The 24,611-nt window shown below is 20.5% G+C and overlaps 10 protein-coding genes across 10 annotated transcripts in view; 4 read left to right on the top strand and 6 right to left on the bottom strand.

Annotated features, from left to right (window-relative positions):
- Positions 1–708: 708 nt before the first annotated feature.
- On the bottom strand, positions 709–2,247 carry DDB_G0293118 (hypothetical protein; the record flags this gene model as incomplete). The annotated part of the gene is made up of 1 exon (XM_629338.1): positions 709–2,247. One exon carries the CDS (start codon positions 2,245–2,247, stop codon positions 709–711), a length of 1,539 nt encoding a protein of 512 aa, XP_629340.1.
- Positions 2,248–2,459: 212 nt separating this feature from the next.
- Positions 2,460–4,099, bottom strand: expl8 (expansin-like protein; the record flags this gene model as incomplete). Its single annotated transcript, XM_629337.1, has 3 exons — positions 2,460–3,413; positions 3,517–3,930; positions 4,010–4,099. The coding sequence occupies 3 exons, from the start codon at positions 4,097–4,099 to the stop codon at positions 2,460–2,462; spliced, it is 1,458 nt and encodes a 485-aa protein (XP_629339.1).
- A 1,835-nt stretch (positions 4,100–5,934) lies between these two features.
- On the top strand, positions 5,935–6,795 carry rasD (Ras GTPase; the record flags this gene model as incomplete). The annotated part of the gene is made up of 4 exons (XM_629336.1): positions 5,935–6,009; positions 6,113–6,125; positions 6,226–6,276; positions 6,371–6,795. 4 exons carry the CDS (start codon positions 5,935–5,937, stop codon positions 6,793–6,795), a joined length of 564 nt encoding a protein of 187 aa, XP_629338.1.
- Positions 6,796–7,336: 541 nt separating this feature from the next.
- On the bottom strand, positions 7,337–7,792 carry DDB_G0293116 (hypothetical protein; the record flags this gene model as incomplete). Its single annotated transcript, XM_629335.1, has 1 exon — positions 7,337–7,792. One exon carries the CDS (start codon positions 7,790–7,792, stop codon positions 7,337–7,339), a length of 456 nt encoding a protein of 151 aa, XP_629337.1.
- A 1,343-nt stretch (positions 7,793–9,135) lies between these two features.
- On the top strand, positions 9,136–10,365 carry DDB_G0293114 (NADH:flavin oxidoreductase/NADH oxidase domain-containing protein; the record flags this gene model as incomplete). The annotated part of the gene is made up of 1 exon (XM_629334.1): positions 9,136–10,365. One exon carries the CDS (start codon positions 9,136–9,138, stop codon positions 10,363–10,365), a length of 1,230 nt encoding a protein of 409 aa, XP_629336.1.
- A 425-nt stretch (positions 10,366–10,790) lies between these two features.
- DDB_G0293112 (hypothetical protein) lies at positions 10,791–11,064 on the bottom strand (the record flags this gene model as incomplete). Its single annotated transcript, XM_629333.1, has 2 exons — positions 10,791–10,972; positions 11,052–11,064. The coding sequence occupies 2 exons, from the start codon at positions 11,062–11,064 to the stop codon at positions 10,791–10,793; spliced, it is 195 nt and encodes a 64-aa protein (XP_629335.1).
- A 911-nt stretch (positions 11,065–11,975) lies between these two features.
- Positions 11,976–15,595, bottom strand: ipo13A (importin 13; the record flags this gene model as incomplete). The annotated part of the gene is made up of 5 exons (XM_629332.1): positions 11,976–13,364; positions 13,449–14,532; positions 14,604–14,759; positions 14,908–15,269; positions 15,392–15,595. The coding sequence occupies 5 exons, from the start codon at positions 15,593–15,595 to the stop codon at positions 11,976–11,978; spliced, it is 3,195 nt and encodes a 1,064-aa protein (XP_629334.1).
- A 474-nt stretch (positions 15,596–16,069) lies between these two features.
- DDB_G0293108 (hypothetical protein) lies at positions 16,070–17,503 on the top strand (the record flags this gene model as incomplete). Its single annotated transcript, XM_629331.1, has 1 exon — positions 16,070–17,503. The coding sequence occupies one exon, from the start codon at positions 16,070–16,072 to the stop codon at positions 17,501–17,503; it is 1,434 nt and encodes a 477-aa protein (XP_629333.1).
- A 143-nt stretch (positions 17,504–17,646) lies between these two features.
- Positions 17,647–20,763, top strand: DDB_G0293106 (hypothetical protein; the record flags this gene model as incomplete). Its single annotated transcript, XM_629330.1, has 5 exons — positions 17,647–17,898; positions 18,090–18,902; positions 18,976–19,269; positions 19,592–19,909; positions 19,987–20,763. 5 exons carry the CDS (start codon positions 17,647–17,649, stop codon positions 20,761–20,763), a joined length of 2,454 nt encoding a protein of 817 aa, XP_629332.1.
- Positions 20,764–22,931: 2,168 nt separating this feature from the next.
- Positions 22,932–24,611, bottom strand: part of DDB_G0293104 (hypothetical protein) — a gene marked incomplete at both ends in the record, with an annotated part of 2,170 nt that continues 490 nt past the window's right edge. Inside the window, 2 exons of the mRNA XM_629329.1 lie at positions 22,932–22,952; positions 23,331–23,370. Of these exons, the coding sequence (XP_629331.1) occupies positions 22,932–22,952; positions 23,331–23,370 (61 nt within the window). The remainder of the gene's footprint in view (positions 22,953–23,330; positions 23,371–24,611) is intronic.

The raw sequence follows: 24,611 nt of genomic DNA, 5'->3' as shown, positions 1-24,611 counted from the left end.
ATTATACCATTATTAAATTCAAAAACTGTTTTATTAATTTTTTTTTTTTTTTTTTTTTTTTTTTTTTTTTTTTCACAATAATAATAGATACTTTAAAAATTCTATATACTAAAATAATCAAATAAACAACAATTAGGGAATATTAAAATCAAATTACCCACAATTTTTAAAATATCACCCCATTTTAAAAAAATAAAATAAAGATCAAGATAAAGGGGAAAAATAAAATAAAACTTAGGTTGAAAAAAGGAAAATAAACTCTATTATACAAATAAAATATTATGAAGGTAGTTTTAAAAAACTAAATTAAAGTAAAAATATAATTACAAATTTTCTTTTAACCCACTCCATATTTATATATTTGTAAATCATGGAAAATTTATAATTTGATTTTGTGTGTTTGTGTGTGGGTTTTGTATTTTATTAATTTTTTTTGGTTTAAAATATTTAAATAAATTATAAAATTAAGTAAAAATAAAAAAAAATAGGGGGTTACTCGTTAAATATTTTATATATATATATATATTTATTGAAATTGAATAAAATAATAAACCACTACTTTTTTTATTTTTTATATTTTATCATAAATTAAATAATTTAATTTATAATAATTTAAAAACTTTATTCTATTTATTCTTTTTTTTTTATTTTATTTTTTTTTTTTTATTTTTTTTTTTATTCATTCCATTTTTCTTTATTATTATTTGGTTAAATTTTTTCTAAACATTTACCACATTCCCATTTTAAACCATAAGTAATTAAATCTTCTTGACGAACATCATATGGATTTGTTTCTTCAATATATGTATGGAATAATTCTTCACCAGCTTCAATTCTACGAGTTGCTTTAATGTGAGCACGATTATCATGGTTTTCAAAAACTACAGTAATATTTGGTTCACAAGAATGATTAACCATTGCTTGAAGACCAAAAATACCAAAACCATCAAAAGATGGGAAAACCTCTTCAACTACATCATCCTCTTCCTCCTCTTGATTATCTTCCATTGCATGATCATCATGAGAACCACCATGACCATGAGAACCACCATGACCATGACCATGAGAATGACCATGACCATGATGATCATCATCATCCATTGAATCACCATGAGAATGTTCATGATCATTACAATCTTCTTGATCACATTGATCATCTTGTTCATTATGATATTGACGGAAAGCATCAACGGTTGAAGCTAAAACAGCATTTGAACGATCTTTTAAATTCTTTTGAATTGGTGGTGTTGTGAAAGGACCTTTACCAATGGCATTGATATCTCTTCTAAATAATTCCAATGGATTAAAGAAACCAATTGAATTATCATTCATCTCTAAAAGACCAAGTAAATGTGAATAGAATTCCATTGATAAAACAGTGCCAATAAATACTTGATTATTAGTTTTTGGATTATTTTGAAGTAATGGTATCAATGCTTTTCTCAATAATTCCAATGATTCATTTGACCACACTTTTGCTTCCTCCAATGTGAAATTACCATCAATTCTAACATCCCACCATTCTCTATGTTGATATTCTGAAAAGAATTCATTACAAATTCTTTCAACCAATGGTGCCTGTATAATTGTATCCTGTGATGAATTACCTGTAGTTGTAGTTGTAGTTGTTGTAGTAGTTGTTGTAGTAGTTGTTGTAGTAGTTGTATTATTATTATTATTATTATTATTATTTGTAGTTAATGGAATTTTAATTTGAGTTGGTTGATCAGAAGATGGGTCATTTGCAATTCTACAAATTAAACAAGCGATTGCTTGAGCAGCTAATAAAAATAATTCATTTGTTTCAATTGAATGTTTTTTAAATTGATACATTGGATTCGAATCTGGAGTTTGTTCACCAACACAAAGAATTTGATGATGACTATAGAATGCAACATTTCTACACTCTTCTGAACAATATTTTTCACCACATTTTGCAAAACAACTATAAACTTTGGTATGAAAATTGAAAAGATTTTCAAACTCTGGTAATTCTGATGCCTCTTTAATTCCAAATACTTTTCTATAATGTAACATTTGTTTATTTAATGATCCTAAAAATTTAAAACAATTACCACATGTCCATGCTGTTGCTCTATTATAAACATGTTGAACTGAAAATAGTGGTCTTTCCGAGAAAATTAATTCACCTTTTTCAAATGATTTCTCTGCAAATAATCCTCTACCTTTGGTTTCATTAATATATCTACGACTAACAAATCCTGGTATTGAAAATTGTAAATTCATTTTTCTTTTCTTTCTTTTTTTTCTTTTTTTTTTTTTTTATATGTACAAAATTTTGGTAAAGAGAGGAAATAAAAAAATAATATAAAAAAAAAAAAAAAAAAAATAAAAAATGAAAAAAAAAAAAAAAAAACGAACGAAAAAGATATTTTTTTTTTTATTTTTTTTTTATTTTTTTTTTTATTTTTCGAATAATAATAATGATAATAATAATTTTAAAAAAGTAATGATAAAATTGTAATTGAAATAAAGAAAACAAAAGTAGTTGGTAATAAAATATTTGTATTTGAAGAAGCATGATGTCCACTTTGATTTTCTTGGTTTTCAGAACTTAATCCATAGATTGAACTTTCACTACCAATACCACCACCACTAACACCACCACTACTAGATGAAGGTTTACTTGAAGTGGTTCCAGTACCTGATGTTGTTGATGGTTTATTATTTACTTCAATTAAATCCATTGTTGGTTGATCAAGAGGAGCATCATCTGTGTATGTCCATTTAATATTATCTAACCATATATTAATTGGATCAGCTTGATTATTGAAAAATGTTATAGAACCTTCAACTGTATTATTTGTTAAAGATTTAACACTCAATTCAACAGTGGTCCAAGTTGAGGCTACTAATGGGTCAATGTTTTTAGTTGCAACATCACCAAAATAAACTGCAAATGAACTACTATCAGCAGAGGTTTTAATATCAAAGCTAAGTTTATCTAAATATGAAGTTTGGAAATCACCTTCTCTAGTGAATTTAACACCACCATGGCCATCCAATTGGGCATTGATACATGTTCCACTACCACTTTTAGTATCACTTGATTTATCAGTGAATTTTGCATAATTGAAAGATTGACTATCGACCCAACCATAAGATAAACCATCTTGATAAATATACTGTGGTAATAATGCCATGCTACATTCATTATTCTCTAAACTTGAAATTGCTTTTGGATTAAATTGAAAATCAAGGTCAATTGGTTGATTAGTAATTGGTCTTGAATTCATTTTATAAGTTATAGTCTCACCAGTATTACTAGTAATATATAAAGTTGCTGGGAATTGTAATTCATAAGAATTTTTATTCCATTTCCAATTACCATTTTGACCTGTCAAAGATTCATATAATGGCCAAGAAAGACCTTTAATTAAAACTTTTTTAATCTTTTTTTTTAAAAAAAAAAAAAAAAAAAAAAAAAAAAAAAAAAAAAAATAACAATTAATAACAAATAATAATAAATAATAAATGATAAATAAATTAACTTACTGCAACATTATTATTTGAAAATACAACACTGAGGAAATATGTAAAAGTATTTGGTGAACTACTTGGACCAGTGAAAACACCTTGAACATTACCACTATAACCACAGGATACAATTTGATAACACAATGAAAATATATTACCATAGTCAGAACGGTTACCAATTTTATCAAATTCTTCATTTGGAATGATGAAATTAAATAAATCAGATTGTGTGCATGCAGATCCAGCATCACATACATCAGCGACCATTACAACAGTTTTACCCAATGGTCCTGTCAATTCATAACATTGACCACATCTTACACCATTATCAAATGCAGCTGAATTTAAACCTGCTGTTGGTATACCTTGTGAATTAACATTTACACATGTTGGTTTTGGATTTTGTGTTGCTGTTGGTACTGCTCTTGCTGACTATAATATAATTAATAAATAATAAATAGTTAATAATTAATAATTAATAATAATAAAAAAATATTAAATAGTAACTTACACCACAAACACTCAATTTAGTGATGTCAGCTTTAATCAATGAGTGTAATGATAAAAATAATAAGGATAATAAAATAATTGATATCCTCATTTTTTTTTTTTTTTTTTTTTTTTTTTTTTTTTTTTTTAATTATTTAAGAGTGAGGAAATATAAAAAAAAAAAAATACAAAAACAAAATGAATTTAAATATTAATTGAAAATTGATTAAATTAATTGTTTTTATTATTTATATTTATAATTTAAAAAATAAAATATTAATTTTTTTTTTTTTTTTTAAATAATTGGAGAGAATTACAAATTATAAAAGATAAAAAAAAACATAGAATAATAATAATTAAAAAATAAAATAATGAATAAAAAATAATAAATAAATATTAAAAAAATTAAAATAGGAGCAATTAATCAAAATTAAAATAAAAAAAAAAAAAAAAAAATAAAATAAATAAAAGTCAAAAAAATATTATTTATTATGTACATTATTATTTTAACACATATACACCACACTCAACCACACTCAACCACACTCAACCACACAAATAATTAGTGAATTTATATAAATATAGTACATTTTTTTTTTTTTTTTATTAAAATTGATTGTCAAATTAGATGCTCTTTAATTGATTTATTTGAATTTACAGTTTTATTTAATTTTTTTAATTTTTTTTTTTTTATTATTTCATTTTTATTATAATTTTTTTTTTTTTTTTTGGTGTGTCTCTTTTGATCATGAAAGGATAAAAAAAATGGTGCGATCATATTAGTCGTTATCTGTTTATGGTATATTTGAGAATTCATTGAGGTTTTTGCTATACTACACTTGTTTTAAAATTGACAATATTAATAATTTTAAAGCTATGATTTTAAAAAAAATAATTTTCAATAAATACTATTTCTATAATTTAATAATAAAGAGGAAAATTAAAATATTAATATTTTTTTTTTTTTTTCAAAATGTTTATAAAAAACTTACTAAATTTATAATTTATAATTATTATTTTTTTTTATTTTTATTATTTATTTTTTTTTTATTAAAAAAAGATTAAAATCTTTTTTTTTTTTTTTACTGATATTTGAAATATATCTATTTGTCAGTGAATTTATACCTTTAATTGAATAGATATAAGAGGTCATATTCTATATTATTTATTTATTTATCTATTTTTTAAAAAATTATTTTGATTTCCAATATATTAATCGTACATAATATTTTTGTGTTCTTATAATTTGGTTAAATCGATGAATAATATTTGATTAGTATATGTTTTTTTTTCCTTTTTTTTATTTTTATTTTTATTTTTTTAAAAAATAAAAATTAGAATAAAATATTTCTATTTGAAGGAGTTTTTATTTGTATTTAAAATTATATTAAACATAGTGAACCTAAAAATAGATTTGTGACGGTATATGATAAGAAAATTCTAAAAAAAAAATTCAGATAATTTTTGGATTGGAAACAACAACCAAAAAAAAAAAAAAAAAAAAAAAAAAAAATCAAAAAAAAAAAAAAAAAAAATTAAAATCAAAAAAAAAAGGTATTTAAAGAAATTTTTTAAAATATTATTATATATCTTTAATTGTGCAAAACACACTTTTAACACACTCTATTATCTTACAAAGGTTTAAAATTTTAATTTTTTTTATTTAATTATTATTTTTTTAAATAAATTTTTTTTAATTTTTTAATTTTTTTTTTTTTTTTACCATCAACCCCTTTAATCAAACAAATAACATTTATTATTTATTTATTTTATATATATCAATTAGAAATAAAAATATTTTCCTAATAGTAGTAATAATAATTTCTTTTTAATAAAAATACCTTTTTGTACATTATTATTTTTTTATTATTTTTTTCTTTAATCATTCAAAATTTTATTTTTTTTTTTAAAAAAAAAAAAACAATTAAAACAAACAATTTAAAAAAAATGACAGAATATAAATTAGTTATTGTAGGTGGTGGTGGTGTTGGTAAAAGTGCATTAACAATTCAATTAATTCAAGTATGTATAATAATTTTTTATTTATATTATTTTAATTTTTTTTTTTTTTTTTTTTTTTAGAATAATTTATTAATATTAATATTTATTTTTTTTATTTATTTAGAATCATTTTATTGGTAAATAAAAATTATTTGAAATAAATAAAATATTTTATATTTTTTAATTTTTTAATATTAATTTAATTTTTTTAATTTTTTATTTTTATTTTTATTATAGATGAATATGATCCAACAATTGAAGATAGTTATCGTAAACAAGTTTCAATTGGTTTGTATTATTTAACTAATTAAAATTAATTTATATTTTATTTTAAAATTAAAATTAAAATTAACATTAACATTAATTTATTTTTGGTATATAGATGATGAAACTTGTTTATTAGATATTTTAGATACTGCAGGTCAAGAGGAATATAGTGCAATGAGAGATCAATATATGAGAACTGGTCAAGGATTTTTATGTGTTTATTCAATTACATCAAGATCATCATATGATGAAATTGCATCATTTAGAGAACAAATTCTAAGAGTTAAAGACAAAGATAGAGTACCATTGATTTTGGTTGGTAATAAAGCAGATTTGGATCATGAACGTCAAGTTAGTGTAAATGAAGGTCAAGAACTTGCAAAAGGATTCAATTGTCCTTTCATGGAGTCATCTGCTAAAAGTAGAATTAATGTTGAAGAGGCATTTTACTCTTTAGTTCGTGAAATTAGAAAAGAACTAAAAGGTGATCAATCAAGTGGCAAAGCTCAAAAAAAGAAAAAACAATGTTTAATTTTATAAAACAACAAAACAAAAACAAATATACCAAAAAAAAAAAAAAAAAAAAAAAAAAAAAAAAAAAAAAAAAAAAACAAAAACAATAATATTTTATTAAAGGAAAAACAAAGTATTAATAATTTTTAAATAAACATTTGTATAATAAAAGTTTTTTTTTTTTTATTATCAAATTTTGTTTTTTATTAATATTTATGTATATATATAACTTCTTTTTCTTTATCAAGTTTAATGAGATTTTTTAAAAAACTCCTTTGTGAATTGTTTTGAAATAATTAAAAAAATAATTATTTGGCTTTTCAAATTAACCCTCAATTGATCAAGTATTGAATGAATTGGATATTTAAAAAAAATAATAAACCTTTAGGTTTGTTAAAAATAAAAAAGAAAAATACCAAAAAAAAAAAAAAAATAAAAATAATTCTGATAAATTCTGATCGACTAATCTAGATTATTTGAAAAAAATCAAATTGAAGTTTTTTTTATTTTTTTTATTTTAATAACTTTGTGTTGGTTTTATTACAATTTTTTATTATTTATTAATAATTCAATTAGTGACATTTAATGGACCTTGATCATCATTTGTACCTTCAGTATTTCCATTAATATTATCATACAATCCATTTATAACACCAACTGCATTTCCATCCCAATATATACCAGTACCTTCCATTTTTGGTTGAACTAAACCTGGATAAGTATTAACTATAGCATTATACATTGCATTGGTATCTGGAAAAGTGCTTGTAGTTGCACAATGTACTGAAATTACATTGGCAGGATTTAAACGTGCAGTCATAATGGTTTGAGTTCTCTGCATAATGATTGGTAAATTTGCAGTGGTTCCTTGAATTTCATTTGAAATGTGACCACAGTAGGTGTCACCGTTATTTAATCTTGCAATGATACCAATACATGTTGCTAAACCATCAGTTCCAATACTGGTATTATTAGTATGGTCATGAGTCATAAAAACTTTATAATCAACTGTAACACTTGGCATTTTATTAATTTTTATTTGTTTATTTATTGTTTTAATATATTTAATGAATAAAATAAAAAAAATGTTTTTAACTATTTATACAATTTTTTGATTGAAAAAAAAAAAAAAAAAAAAGATATTTCTTTTCAACTGCAAATTCAATCACAGTGATTTCATAAAAAAAAAAAAAAAAAAAAAAAACCGATTAAGTTTTACAAATCTATTTTAATCTGTTGTAGATCTCATATTGGCATATTGTGGAATCGATAATTTTTACACGAAAAAATTCGATTGTGTGCAAATCTACTTCCGATCTCTATTTTTTTTTTTTTTTAAATTTTTTTATATAAATAAAAAAAAAAAAAAAAAAAAAAAAAATTATTATGGACCTTAACCATCTACTTTAACAAAAAAAAAAAAAAAAAAAAAAAAAGCGATCATTCACAAATCGTAACTAAATCTATTATTTTAAATTTAAAAATATATTCTTTGAAGAAAACAAAAAATAGGAATTTAGAACTAACTTTAAAAAAAAAAAAAAAAAAAAAAAAATAATTATAATAATTATAATAATAATAATTATAATAATAATAATAATAATAATAATAATAATAATAATAATAATAATAATAATAATAATAATAATAATAATAATAATAATAATAATAATAATAATAATAATAATAATAATAATAATAATAATAATAATAATAATAATAATAATAATAATAATAATAATAATAATAATAATAATAATAATAATAATAATAATTAAAAAGTCATTTCTTTAAAAATAATAAAGATGATATAGATGATGATGAAATTGAAAAATTAGAAGCAGTCTCTCAAAAAAAAAAACATTTAAAAAAAAATAAAAAATTCATATAATAGAAAATTGTAAAAATTAAAACAAAAAAGAAAAAAAAACTGTTTTCTATTTTCATTTATTTCACAGATTTAAATTTTCATATTTTCATTATTTTTAACATTCCAGAAGAAATCAAACCACACAAAAAAAAAAAAAAAAAAAAAAAAATTAAAAAGAATAAAAAAAAAAAAAAAAAAAAAAAAAAAATAAAATTTACACACAATCAAAAATGTTTCTGAAGTCGTATTCTTTTTTTTCTTTTTTTCTAAAGATAAACTTTCATTAAGGTTTATCTATTTTTAGTCAGAAACCAATGTTATTCTTTGTTAAATAGATTTTTTTTTTTTTTTTATACTAAAAAAAAAAGTATAAAAAAAAAAAAAAAAATTATTTTAAATCATTAATAAAATAAATCAATAATACAATAAAATAAACTTTTTTTTTTCTTAAATAATAGTTTTTATAAATATTTAATAATAATATATATATAATAAAAATGGAATTTAAATATACATTTAATAAACCAACTAACTACACATCAGCTGGATCAATTGTAAATCAAGATCATATTGATGATGCAAGTTCATCAAATGAAAAAAATGATAAACCAAAATTATTTTCACAATTAAAAATTAAGAATTTAAAATTAAAAAATCGTATAGTTGTTAGTCCAATGTGTCAGTATTCAAGTTTAGATGGATATTTTAATGATTGGCATTTTAGTCATTATTCAAATTTTGCAAAAGGTGGTGCAAGTTTAGTAATAATTGAAGCAACATCGGTTGAACCAGAAGGTCGTATTACATATGGCGACGCAGGACTTTGGAAAGATTCTCAAATTGATGGATTAAAGAGAATTGTTGATTTTTCACATGAATTTGATAGTAAAGTTGGTATTCAACTTGGACATGCAGGTAGAAAAGGATCAAGTATTCCATTGTTTTTAGAAGGTGCCAGAAATTCAAATTCAATTCCAACCAATGATCCAAGTGGTAATGGTTGGAATGTTTATGCACCATCGTCAATCCAATGGAGTGATAAAATGTCAATACCAATTGAAATGTCAATTAATGATATTGAAAATGTTATTGAATCATTCAAGAAATCGGCAATAAGATGCGCTAAAGCTGGTATTGATTTAATTGAAATCCATGCCGCTCACGGTTACTTAATCAATCAATTCCTTTCATCAACTTCAAATAAACGTACCGATATTTATGGTGGTGGTTCATTCGATGGTAGAATTAAATTACTAATTGAAATCGTTAAATCAGTTCGTTCAGTTTGGTCAACTGAAAAACCACTAGCTGTTAGAATATCTGCTGATGAATGGGTAGAGAATGAAAATGGTTGGGATTTAAATGATTCAATTAAATTAGCAGAAATTTTAGAATCATTAGATGTTGATTTAATTGATGTTTCAACTGGTGGTAATAATAGTAAACAAAAGATTACTTCAAAACCATTATACCAAGTACCATTCTCTCATGAAATTAAACAATCAATTTTAAAACGTTCTGGTAAATTATTAGTTTCCTCTGTTGGTTTAATTACAACTGCTAGTGAAGCTGAATCAATCCTAGAATCAAATAGTTCAGATTTAATAATGTTTGGTAGAGCTTTTCTTAGAAATCCTTTCTTACCAATTGAATTTGCTCATCAATTAAAATTAAGAATTGATTATACTTTACAATATCAACCATCAAGAATTCGTTATACAAATTAAAAAAAAAAAAAAAAAAAAAAAAAAAAAAAACAATTAAGAATTTAAATTGAACCTTTTTTTGTTTTGACAAATTACTAAATATATTCCTAAAATTTGGAAAAAATAATAATAAAATTTCATTTTATTTTATTTTATTTTATTTTATTTTATTTTATTTTTATAGAATTGAAAAAAGTAAAATGATTTAAAAAAATAAAAAATAAATAAATAAATAATACTGATTAAAAAAATAAAAATAAATAATAATTATTAAAAAAAAAAAAATCTTTGAAAAATTTTCCATATTTTTGTTTTCTCAAATTATCATAATAAAAATAAATAAAATAATATGATCATCAATTAAATAGTTTATTATTGTTTATATTTACAAATATTTTTTTTTTTTTTTTTTTTTTCTTACATCGATATATTTTTTAAATATGTTTTCATAATATTGAACATGGTTGGGAACTATCTGTAACATCACCAAATTTAGTAGAAGTCTCAGAAACACCATTTTTTGATTGGATAGAATTTCTTTTTGTGTTGTTATTAACAACATCTGAAACAATTTGTTGGTTGGAGTTTGTTTGAGGGGAAGTCATTCCGCTAAACGATGAAATTGATCCTATTATTATATTTATTTTTTTATTTTTTTTAATAATTAATTATAAAATTATTTAATATATTTTTTATATAAAACTTACTTGTAATTGTCATTTATTATACTTTTTTTTTTTTTTTTTTTTTATTGAATTATTTAAATTTAGATTTTTTATAAATAAATAATTTTTACTTTTTAATGAATAAATTAATTTCATTTCTCTCTATTTATATGTTTTTTTTTTATTTGTTTTTTTATTTTTTTATTTTTTTTAATATTTTTATCTTTTTAAAATTATTTTTAATACTTTAATTATGTTATTAATTTGACAAAAAATATCTCATCAATAATAACAAGTTTAAACTTTTTTTTTTTTTTCAAAATAACGTCGACGTCAATACAATCACAATATAATCTTATTATTTTAAATCTGAAGAAAAAATAAAAAAAAAAAACTAAAAAATACCCCCAACAACCATTTTAAATCTTTTTTATTTACAAATATGGCTCATCACAACAATTCATTATCTTTTTTAAATTGAAAAGACACCAATTTCAGTTTATTATTATGAATAGTTTTTTTTTTTTTTTTTTTTTTTTTTTTTGGAAAGATCAAAATTGGCAATGTTCCACAATACTTTTTTTAATAAAGATAAATCTATCATTTTTGATAAATTCATTCCTTTTTTTTTTCTTTTTTTTTTTTTCTATCCAATTAAAAAAAAAAAAAACAAAATTCAAACCAAATTTATCGTTTCAATTTATTGAGATATTGTTGGGATCTCGAGAACAAAATTATTTGAAGGGAGACGAAGAGAGATATAAAATAAAAACAGGTAGATATTGTATTATATCGTTACAATATTTTTTATTTTTTTTTTTATTTATTTATCTTTTTTATTTAATTTTTTTTTTTTATTTGATTTAATTGATTTTTTATTTTATTATATTGTTTTTTTTTTTTTTTTTTATATGTATTTTATTATTATTATTATTATTATTATTATTATTATTATTATTATTATTATTATTGATTTGTTGCAATACCTAAAGAAACTAAAGAAAAATCAGTAACAATTTTTAAAGGTAATTTCTTTGATCTATACAACATTAAAGAATTTAAAAATTTCTCTTTTTGTTCTTTTGTTATATTACTTGAAGGGAAACCATCAACTGATAAACATTTGAGTGCACTAATTCTAAATACATCAGGATACGAAGATACTAAAGATGCTATAACCTCTGAAATAAATTGTACAACACTTCTTGGTATACCACCACCAGCGGAATAAAGTATTTGTTTAATAAATAGTTCACCATGAATACTTAACCAACCATTGATTTCATTTAATAGTGGTTCCCATTTGATTTGACTTTTCATTTCTTTTGATTTTGTGATTATCAAAGCCATAAATGAAAAGCAAGCACGTGCTGTAACTTTATCATGTATCTTTGTAATGTTTACTAAAATGATACTAAACAAATGTGATATAACTCCTTGAGGAATTGATACAGCATTATACCTTATATACTGTGTAATCATTGTAAAATATTCCTTTGTTATATCTGGATAAATTGAAATTTTTAAATTTTTAAATTCATTTAATTCATTATTTTCAAATTGAATTTGATTATTATTATTATTATTTTCATTATCATTATCAATATCAATATTATTATTTATTTTTTTATTATTCTTTTTATTATTTTGATTTGATTTTTCGCTCCAAATTTGAATCATTTTAGAAGAGATAGAGGATAATGAATCTGCTAAAAAATCTAAATGTTGTTCTTTTGGTAAATTAACTATTGAGATTGAAAGTGTACTTAATACTAAACTTAATGGTTTATGTTTTAAAAATGCTAATGTAAGTTGCCTATTAATTTCTGGTATATTTGTTATATTTTGATGGTTATTATTTATCATTATCGCTTTTTTATAAAATATACTAATCGCTTCGATAATTGAACTCTCTAACGTATTTAAACTTAATAACTCTCCATAAATCGGTATTATATTGTTAATAATTTCAAAAACTGGTTTAATATTATTATTATTATTATTATTATTATTGTTATTATTATTATTATTGTTATTATTATTATTGTTATTATTATTATTATTTTCTTGTTGCGTTGTTCCATATTCATTAACTTGCTCATCGTCATATATTTTACAGAATTTTGTTAATAGATTAATTGATGATAATAATAATCGTAATTCAGTTTGTTGTTGCTGTTGTTGTTGTTGCTGTTGTTGCAGTTGATTTGTATAATAATTTTTAATAAAAAGTATGAATGGATAAAGTAATTGAGTTGAATAATTTAAAACTTGAGAATCTGATGGTAATGTTGATATAATGTATAATAAAGCTTCTAAAATATTAAAATTTGATGGGTCATCTAAAATTTTATTCTATATATATATTAATATAATTAATTAGTTTAAATTGTATTTTTTTTAATTAAAAAAAAAAAATAATAATTTTTTTTTTTTTACATTATTTGATAAAATTGGAGCACATAAAGAAATTAATTGAGTAATACTATTTGAAAGTATTGAAGCACATTTTGAATTTTTAGAGATTGAAAGGAAAGATTGACTTGCAACTGATTTTAAATCTGGATTTTCAAAAGCTGGGAAGAAATCTTTTACAATCTTCTCAAGGAATATTGTACTTTTATCGATTAGATTTGAATAGTTACCTGCCAAAGTCATTGTACTTTTAATGAGTGGTGTCGATTGAATTGGTAATTGACCTAAAATTGAGAATAGTTGTGGTACAAATTCTGTATCCTCTGTTATACTCTCTGATAGACAACTTAATAGATAGATGGTTGCTTCAATAGATTGCCAACATTTGGTAGTTGGGAAAGATTGAATATCCGACCAAAGACTATTGAGTAGTTGTTGTAATATTTTACCCTCCAATATATTGTACACCTCTAATACACTATCACCTGCTATAACTCTAAATGCAAAGAATTTCTCAGCATCCTCTTCGTAGAGGTCTGAAATATCCTTATCCAATGGATACATTGATTTCAATCTAAATACTTCAACCATTTCCCCTAAATATTGATACCATCCACTAATATCACAATCAGATGTTGTTGTTGGTGTAGTTGTTGTTGCTATTGTAGTTGTTGTTGCTTCTGTTGTTGATGATGTTGAATGAAGTTCGTGTAAAGCTGCAATCTCTGTAATAACAGGTGATAAAAGTTCACATGTTTCAAAATCACCTTTTAATGCCATTTGTATTAATGCTTTAAAAAAGTTATTTGAAAGTTCAGGATTCTTTAATAAGGTTTTAATATGATTCTCTGCTATATGTGAAAATAATAAAAAGATTTGATTAAAGATTTGATTCTCTTCTTGTAATGCTAAAATGTAAAATGATGGAAAAATCATCAAAATTCTACTTAAAACCAAACTAAATGCCGATGTATAACTTCTAAATATCTTTCCACCCATAAATGTAAACATTTCATCTAAAACCATTAAAAAATCTTCAACTAATTTTGGATTATTTGAAACTGCTTCAAAACATTTTAAAATTAAATCACTATCAATTAAATATTCCCTAAATAAAAAAAAATAAAAATTATTAATAAATTTATTTAATAATAATAAAAAAAAAAAAAAAAAACATACCTTGGTGAACAATCAAATAAAATCCAACTTTTAAAACATTTTAATGATGATTTCATAAATATTAAAGTTTGTTGATTTTGTGGTAATGACATTATCTTACAAAGTATTTCAAATACTTTAGAATTATGTTTATTAAATTGTAAACCTACTTTATTTCTAGAAATAATAATAATAATAATAATAATAATAATAATAATAATAATAAATTTTAAAAATGTTAATAAAAACACAATTATCATTTCTTTTTTTTTTTTTTTTTTTAAATGTATATAAATAGTAAATAAAAACTGATAGATAATAATACCTTTTTTCTTGTGTTATATAATCTGCATTTGTTAATTCTTCAGGGAATATAGTTAAAAGTTCCAATGTTAAATTAACAAGATTTGGATTGAAACAATCTAAATTATTAATATCTTGAAAACTAAGTTGTAATACATCCAAAATTGGGTTAGCCCATAGATCAGTTGTTGAATGGCAAGCTATGACTGATACTGCTAAACACAATCTTGTGATAACTACTGTTGAACATTTTGTAATTTGTGTTTTTAAAAATAATAATAAATTATCTAAAAATTCCTTTTTCATATCTTGACTTAATGATAACCAATTATTTTTAATTTTATTCTCTATTGTTGATGCTCCAAAATATTGGATTTCTTTAATCTTTTTTTTTTTTTTTATTATAATATTATAATTATATTATAGTATTGTCAGTATAATCTGTATATATATTTTTTTATTATATAATAATTAAAATAAAATAAAATAAAAAACTAAATAATTACATTTGACATTAATAACAATGGCGCAATACTCCAAGACGAAAATGATTTTTGAAATTGTATTAACCACTGTTGAATTTGTGGTAAAGCACTATAATCATTATTTTGAGGGAAATAGAGTGATTTTAATACTGTTTCAACTTTTTCAACTGTAAATTGTGATTCATCTATATTTGTTTCTTCATGAAAACCATTATTATTATACATATTGTTTATTATATATAAATATAATATTTTATATGGTGTAATTTAAATTAATAATATAATATAATGTGTCTCGACAACAATTAAAAAAAAAAAAAAAAAAAAACAAAAAAAAAAACAAAAAAAAAAAAAATAGGAAAAAGAAAAAAAAAAAAAAAAAAAAAATCTTTTTTATTTTATTTTTTTAATATTTTTTTTTAAAAAAATTTATTATAATTTTTTAATTATAAATATAAATTGGGTATGAGGTATAAATAATAAATTAATAAAAAATTCAAAAACAATATATAATTTAAGAAAAATAAATTATTTTTTATTTTAATCTCAAAGTTTTACTTAAATTTGGTTTTTTTTTTATTTTTTCAAAATTATTTTTTTTAATTTTTTTTCTTTTTTTTTTTTTTTTTCACCGAATTCAAAACCCAAACTATTTCTTTTTTTTTTTATTTTTTAAAAAATAATTTAAAAAAACAGATAATGGAAGAAATTATAACATTTTCAACATATGAATCACAAATTTATGGTTTTTCATGTGATTATCCGAGTAATTGGATAAAAACAGATAATTCATTTTTTGTAGTTGGATTTAAAGAAAAAGAAGAATTAACTTATCCTTCATTCAATATTCAAATTATAGATTTATCAATGTTTTCAAGGGATACATCATTGGTGAAAGTTGATCAGTTTCAACAAATGATAATGGGTGAAATATTAAGAGTTGGTGCAAAACCATCAAGTTTCTCTGACGAATTAATTGGTGGCAAATATAATGGTCGTTCAATTATTTATTACTTACCAAATGATCATATGAAATCCAAACAATCCTTCTTTTTCGATCAAGGTCATGCCTATATAATTTCATATACATCAAAAGCAGACGAATTCTTTCAACAACATTTATATGTTCACGATCATGCAATTAGTTCTTTTAATCTATTTAAATGTAAAGGTTATAAATTTTTACAATTATCAATGAATTCATTATTATTATCATCATCGTCATCGTCATCAACATCAAATTCAAATGAAATATATTTAGAGTATTTTTACCCAAAAGATTGGTCAAAGAAAATTAATGGAGATATACAACATATTTATAAGGATGAAAAGGTGGTGCTTGATGGAGGTTTAGTATTTAGTATTACAAAAAGTGATAGTGAATTTACAAATGATGGTAGTTTAGGTGATGAATGCAAAGACATTCAAATCAATTTGAATTATCGTGATGGTAATGGTAAAAAGTTAGTGGTTGTAGCCAAACAGTATGATAGTGACAATGGTAGAGATGTTTTATTCCAATTCGATCAATGGATAAGATTATCATTTAGAGTACCAAATGGAGATAAAGCTTACTATGTTAAAGTATTCGATAGACTAATCAATTATTTAGGTGTAACAAGTGGACATATACTAAAAGCAAGATCACCATTACCTTATGATATATTCGATAATTTAATGGTTGGCTATAATTTAAATATACCAAAATCATTTGAACTCGCATCAATTAAACCAAATGGTGAAATGATATCATTCAAAGATACAACCAAGAATACTAATGATTTACCATACTGTGTAAGAATTGCAGTTGAAGATATCTCATCAGCAGGTATTATTAGGCTAAATGAATATAGTAATGATGTCATTGGTAGAATGTTACAATTATTACCAGAATCGAAATTGTTAACTGAAGAACCAAGTTTCATTCGTTTAGATAAACATCTAGCCTCAACAGCTTCCATTCAATGCTATGATGTTGAATTAGGACAACCATCAATTCAATTAATTGCTACCTCTGTTCAAAAATCTCATGGTATAGTAATCACAATGAGAACAAAAGCCTCAAATCAATTTGGTATAATTTATAAAAAATCATTTTATATTTTCGATTCATTTTGTTATTATTATGAATAAATTTTAAAAATTATTTTTATTTAAAAAAAAAAATAAAATAAAAAAATAAAAAATAAATAAAAAAAAAAATCTTTTTTCTTTTTTTCATTTTTTTTTTTTTAAATTTTATTTTTCTTTTTTCTTTTTTTTCTTCCACACATAAAATGTTCAAGAAGGTATTAGGTTTAATGGGTGATAGTTTAAATAACTATATGAACCCAAACCTAAATAATACTGATAATAAAAATAATAATAATAATAATAATAATAATAATAATAATAATAGTACAAAAAATAACTCACCACCACAACAAAGTACAACACCACAACAACAAAGAAATAATAATAATGATGATAGTGAAGATGAGGATGAATATGGTTTAAAAAATGAAATAGAATTATTTAAAAATACATTAGTAAGTAATAATAATAATAATAATAATAATAATAATAATAATAATAATAATAATAATAATAATAATAATAATAATAATAATAATAATAATAATAATAATAATAATAATAATAATAATAATAATAATTTTTTTTATTTTTTTATTTTTTTTTTTTTTTAAAAAAATAAAACTTATTTTATTTTTAAAAAAAGAAAGTTAATAATACATCATCAAGTTTAGATATTTTAATAATTAGAATTATAGATAAAGTTAATAAGAATGAATTTGAAGAAGGATTAAAATTATTAAAACAATTTGTATATATAGTTATGGAAGCAATTAGTAAACCAATTGTAACACCATCTACCAATGATAATAATAATATGACCTATAATACAATTTATGAAAAATATCATATACCACCATTAAATAAAATTGAAGAACTTTATCAAATTACAAGATCAAAAACTGAAGAAACCATGAGAACAAATAATGAGCAATCAGTTATACAATTATCATTAATTTTATCAATTGTACAACAAATTAAATATAAATTAGTTTCTAGAAGTATACCTAATCAACATCAAAATATAATCACATTTGAAAATAGTGGTGAAGAAGATGAGGGCTTAGTAATCTACATTCAGTTTCAAAGAAAGGTGATTCTACAAGATAGTGGTCCCATCATTAAAGATATGTTAAGAATTAATCAACAATTATCAGAGAGTTATTCAGATGCATCTACCAATAGTTTAAATGATATTAAATATAAAGTGAAATCAATAGATAACTGTCTAATGGCTTTGAAAAAAGTTTTATCAAGTGTTGTTCAAAAAGTTTCAGACTCAATTCGTGTTGGTAATGATCAATGGCGATGGAATGATATGATCCTCTTTGAAAAGTATAAAACTAAATTGGTTGAATGGAATTCAAATAATTTAACATTACCACTTCATAATCAATCTGCACAATATTTAGATCAAATTTATTCAATCATTTTAGAAAAATTAAAAGATTCAAATTTAGTAAGTGGGGTAATCATATATATACTTTTTGTTTTTGATTTTATAATATTAACAAATGATTATTTAATAATAGTTAAAAAAATTAACAGATGCAAATATATCAATTGAAGATTTAATTAATAATTTTAAATATAGTCAAAGTGAAATTGAATTAATTCAACCATTGTTGGGAATTGATGAATTGTTAAATCAAATTTCATCAATTTCAGAGATATCAGAACGTTACATTTCATATATTCAAACTCATTGTAATACAAGTACAAATAAAAAAGTACCCCAATTAAATGATATGAAAAGTAAAATTCAAGAGATTATGACAAACTATTCTTCTTTTGAAACTCAATATTTTCAACTTTCATTTTCATTTGTATGTATACATTCATATATTATATAAATATATAATATATAATTTTATTATTTGTTTTTACTTTTGAAACATTCTCTTCTCCAATCTTTTTTTCTGATGTGACATTTCAAATGACAAAGAATTTTTTATTTTTTTCTTTATTCTTTTTAATTAAAACTAAAGATTAATTAAAAAATTCTTATCTTTTGAAATGTGACTCAGCAAAAAAAGATTGGAGAAGAGAATGTTTAAACAGTAAAATGAGTAATAAAAAATAATAAAAAAAAAAAAAAAAAAAGAAAAAAGTTAATAATAACAACATCAAACTTACTTTTAAATTTAGTCAATATATAATGATGATTTAAGAAGATTTATTGTCAATCAAATGAATCATAACCATAATAATAACAATAATAATAATAATAATAATAAAAATGTACATCAATCACAGCAGCAACAACAGCAATTATTACAACAACAACAACAATTACATCAACAACAATTAATATTTGAACAAGAAAATAATACATCTAGTATGGTTGATAATATATTTTTTGTTTTTAGAAAAGTAGCAGGAAGAGCAATCTCTTCATCAAATTCACCTACGACTTGTGCTGTCATTAATTTGACTTTAGCAAATTTTGATATGATTTATATGCCTGTAAGTAAATAAATTCAATTTTTAAAAAATAATTCTATATATACTAATTTAATTTTTTTTTTTTTTATTTTTTAAAGTATTTTGAAAATTTATTAGAATATAATTATTCAGATGATTTTGATAAAAAGAGAGATATATTTTTAATTATATTAAATAATTTAACATTAACTAAAGAGTATATTTATAAAGTTAAGGATCAATTAAAAGAAACAACATTTTTAAAATTTAAAGATGAAAATGATAGAAAAGCAATCACTATGTGTATAGAAGGTAATGGTGATGGATTTTCAACGGTTACCAAGAGTATTGATAATATATTAAAGGAGAATATTAAAAAGATTGTTCAGGTGAATTCTCCATCACTTACAAGATTAATTTGGCCATTTAGGAATACAAACTATGAAATTGGTGATGAGGAATTTGAAAATTATGAAATTAATGACCCTTTTGCAATGGATTTCTTGTCCGAGTTGATGGCATTATTGCAACCCTATAAAAGAAAATTCATAGCAGAGAATTTCGATCAACTCATTCATCTAATGTCAACTTTTATCGCAAAAACCATGGAAGATTTCATAATGCAAAAACGTTTCAATCAATTGGGTGGAATTCAATTGTCAAAGGATATTAGAAAAATCATTGATTTCCTTTGTAATATAACAACTGAACAAAATATTAGACATAAATTCACAAGATTATCACAAGTTGTTCATTTATTAACTTTTGATAAGGTAAATGATATTTTAGAATATTGGAATCAACCAGATTATAAATGGAATTTAAATGTATTAGAAATTAAATTAGTTTTAGGTAGAAGATCTGATTTTAATGTTCATAATTTAAATTTAAAATAAATAAAATAAAACAAAAAAAAACAAAAAAAAAAAAAAAAAAAAATTATAATATTAATAATAATGATAATAAAAATAATAATGAAAATAATAATAATAATAATAAATAAATTTTTAATATTTGTAAACTGATACATAAATATTTTCTAATAAAAAAATTAAAAATAATAATAAAAATAAAAAAAATAAAAAATATTGAATTCCTTTAAATTTATTATTAAAATTTTATTGGAATCCCAATAATCAACATTATTTTTATTTTTATTTTTAAATCGCTGATTAACAGTTTTATCAACATTAAATTATTGAAAAACATAAATTATGTCATGGAATAAAAAAGAGATTTAAAACCTTAAATTGTTAATAATTTCGAAAAAATAAAAAAAAAAAGGTTTGTAATAAAATGTGTTAGTTGGTTGGTATTTAGATTTAATTATTTATTTTCTTTTTGTTTGTATGGCGCAATTTTAAAATAAAAGATAAAACAATATCAGTGGATATATATAAATTTAATCAAAAAAAAAAAAAAAAAAAAAAAAAAAAAAAAAAAAAAATGGAAAAAAAAAAAAAAAAATTGGAAAACCACTATTAGAATAATCAATTGATTTCCCATCATATCACATACTCGTGTACACCCAAATAAAACTCATATATATAAAGAGTGGAATAAAAGGTAATATAAAATAAAAATAATTTTAACGGTTTTCTAAAATAAAAAAAATCAAACAAAACAATATGATTTAACCACAACACAATATTTCGAGAGTGTAAAAATTGTTTAGGTGTGTGAGTGTGTTTGTTTTTCATTATATAAATACCCTCATTCACTCTGTTTTTCATAATTTTATTCACACATACAGAAATTCACTTAAATTTTAAAAAAAGGCCAATTACAAAATAAAGCTGGAGTTTGTTATTGATAAATATATATTTTTTTTATTAAATCACCAATTAAATCAAATATATATTTATAAATAATTTTTTTTTTTTTTTTTTTTTTAAATGTCAAATTTTATTATTATTTTCTATTGATCTATTAAGATAAAAATGGAAGGAATTTGTATATCAAATACAAGTAAACCATTATTTGAAATAATTTTTAATAAAAAAAAAAAAAAAAAGGATTTCTTCTATTAGCTGAATAAAATTCAACAAAAAAATCATTAGATATATCATTTTTAGTGGTATGGGTGTGTTGTTTTTAAAAAAAAAAAAAAAAAAATTTAAAAAAAAACTTAAATAAATACATAATAAAAAAATCAAATTTCTATTTTTTTTCCACACAATCTTTTACCACACACAAATTGATTAGTGTTGATATAAATTTAACAAGGTGAAAAAACTCACAATGACGCCAAATCACCTTGTAAAATAATAAAGAAAAAAAAAAGTCAATAAAAATTAAAGCAAATCTATTTTTAAATAGGAATATTTGTAAATATTCAATTAAAATATGTGAACATAATATTTATAATTATTATCATCATAATAATTAACACATATAAACACACACACACTGGGATTAACAATGTGTATAAAGGCTTTTTTAAATATTTTTTTTGTTTTTTGTATTTTACTATCTAAACATTATGAGATAATCTATTTTTTTTTTAAAAAAAAAAAATATATATATATATTTTAATTATATATTTATAATTCTTTAAATAAGGTACTCACCCCATTCTTAAAAATTACTCAAAAACAAATTTGTTTTGTAAAAAAACAAAATTATATATGTATATATAATTTATATTGATTATTTTTTTTCCTTTCTTCATTTGAGTCAACGTCAACTGTGTACATAATTATTACCACCCCCCACCACCACTACCTGACACTTGTATTTTTAAATTTTTATTTATTTTAATTATTTTTGTTTTTTTTTTAATTAAATATATAACACCTTTTTCCAAGTATTTTTACTTATACAAACACCACCACGTTCTTACGATAAACAATAATTATAGAATCAAAAATAGTATAAACTGAATTGAAATCACCTAAAATTTTACAACTATAATCATGGTTATTTAAATTTTAATTTTTTTTTTATTTATTTATTTATTTTTATTAATTTAAAAATTGGTTTCTTATATACTTAATTTTAAAAAAAAACAAATAATTTAAAAAAAACGCCATTTATTATTTTATCTATAAATCTAATTCCTTGATTAATCAACACAAAAATAGAACTTTTATTAAAAAAAAATACTAAAAGTACTGGCTTTTCATCACATTATACATAACACTATAAATCTAATAAAATAATAGTTTAGTAAAATATTAAGAAATAAATTCAAACTATCAATAAAATTAAATTTATAATAAAAAAATAATAATAAAAATAATTAATTAAAGAATTAAAAATAAATTTTTAAAGAAAAAAAAGATATAAATTAAAATAATAAAAAAAAACTTTTTTCATTTTAATTAATTAAATTTAAATTAATATCTCTCTCTCTCTCTCCTCTAAGTTTTTCAAATAATAATAATAATATAATAAAAAAAAAAAAAAAAAAAAAAAAAAAAAAAAACAAATCACAAGCTCACTCACTCACAAACACACTAACCCAATAACCTGACCAAACACAATAATTTTCAATGGTCTCACTTTAAAAAAATAAAATATAAAAAAATAAAAAAATCTCAAACTACCAATAAACTAACTAATTCAAAATAAATAAATAAATTCGCCCATTCCAAAGGATCCTTTGGAAAAAATATAAAAATTATATATATATATAAAAAATAAAATAAATTAAAAAAAAAAAAAATAATAATAATTATATAAAAAAAATATAAATTTAACAACTATTATAAAATAACAATAAGAAAGTCAAATATTAATTTATTAAAATCTATTTTTGGTAACTATATAAAATTTTATTCTCCATAGCATCATATTTATAGTCATACAAATAAAATTCATCATATTCATCATCATCTTCATCACCATCATCATCATATATTATATTTCAATAATAAAAAATTAAAAATAAATTTTTATTTGCACAACACACATACATATCTCTCACTCTCTATCATTCTTTATCTCTCTCACTCTTTCAAAAAAAAAAAAAAAAATAAATAAATAAATAAAAAAATAAAAAAATAAATCCTAGTAAAATATCCTAATTTTAAACATTTATTTTATTTAATTTGATTTTTATTTTATTTAATTTAAATTTTTTATTTTATATTATTATTATTATTTTTATTATTAATAATAATTTTTTTTTTTTACTTGACAATAAAAATAATAATAATATTCTATTTTTATATCTTGCCCCAAAAAATTAGTAGTAACAAATTTTATATCGCGAAATATTTTAAAAATAAAAAAAAAAAAAAAAAAAAAACGGTAGCGGTAAAAGTAGTAGGTTTAAAACAAATGTAATGAAAAATATTAATTAATTTAATAATACCAATAATAATTATAAAATCACTTAATTTTTTATTATTTTCCTATTGTTTTTTTTTTTATTACTATTGTGTTTTTTTATTATTATTATTATTTTGGTTGTTTATTATTATTATTATTATTATTATTATTATTATTTTTTTTATTATTATTATTATTATTATTATTTAAAAGAAAAACCCCTTTCATAATATATCGCCCACTATTAATATAATAAAAAATATTAATAGAATAACAAAAAAAAAATAAAAATAATAAAAAAAAAAAATTCACCACACATTTGTTTCATAAAGGAACTATAAAAATAGAGTTTGTATTATATTGAATCATTCATCACTTCACAATAACACCGTGGTGGGTGTGTGGGTGTGTGTGTTTATTTTTGTTTTATTATTTTTTTATTTTTTTTATTATTTTATTTTTATTTTTT

This window comes from Dictyostelium discoideum (genome assembly GCF_000004695.1).
Source record: "Dictyostelium discoideum AX4 chromosome 6 chromosome, whole genome shotgun sequence".
In the NCBI taxonomy this organism is placed as follows: domain Eukaryota; phylum Evosea; class Eumycetozoa; order Dictyosteliales; family Dictyosteliaceae; genus Dictyostelium; species Dictyostelium discoideum.
This window is presented reverse-complemented; position numbering and strand designations above follow the sequence as displayed.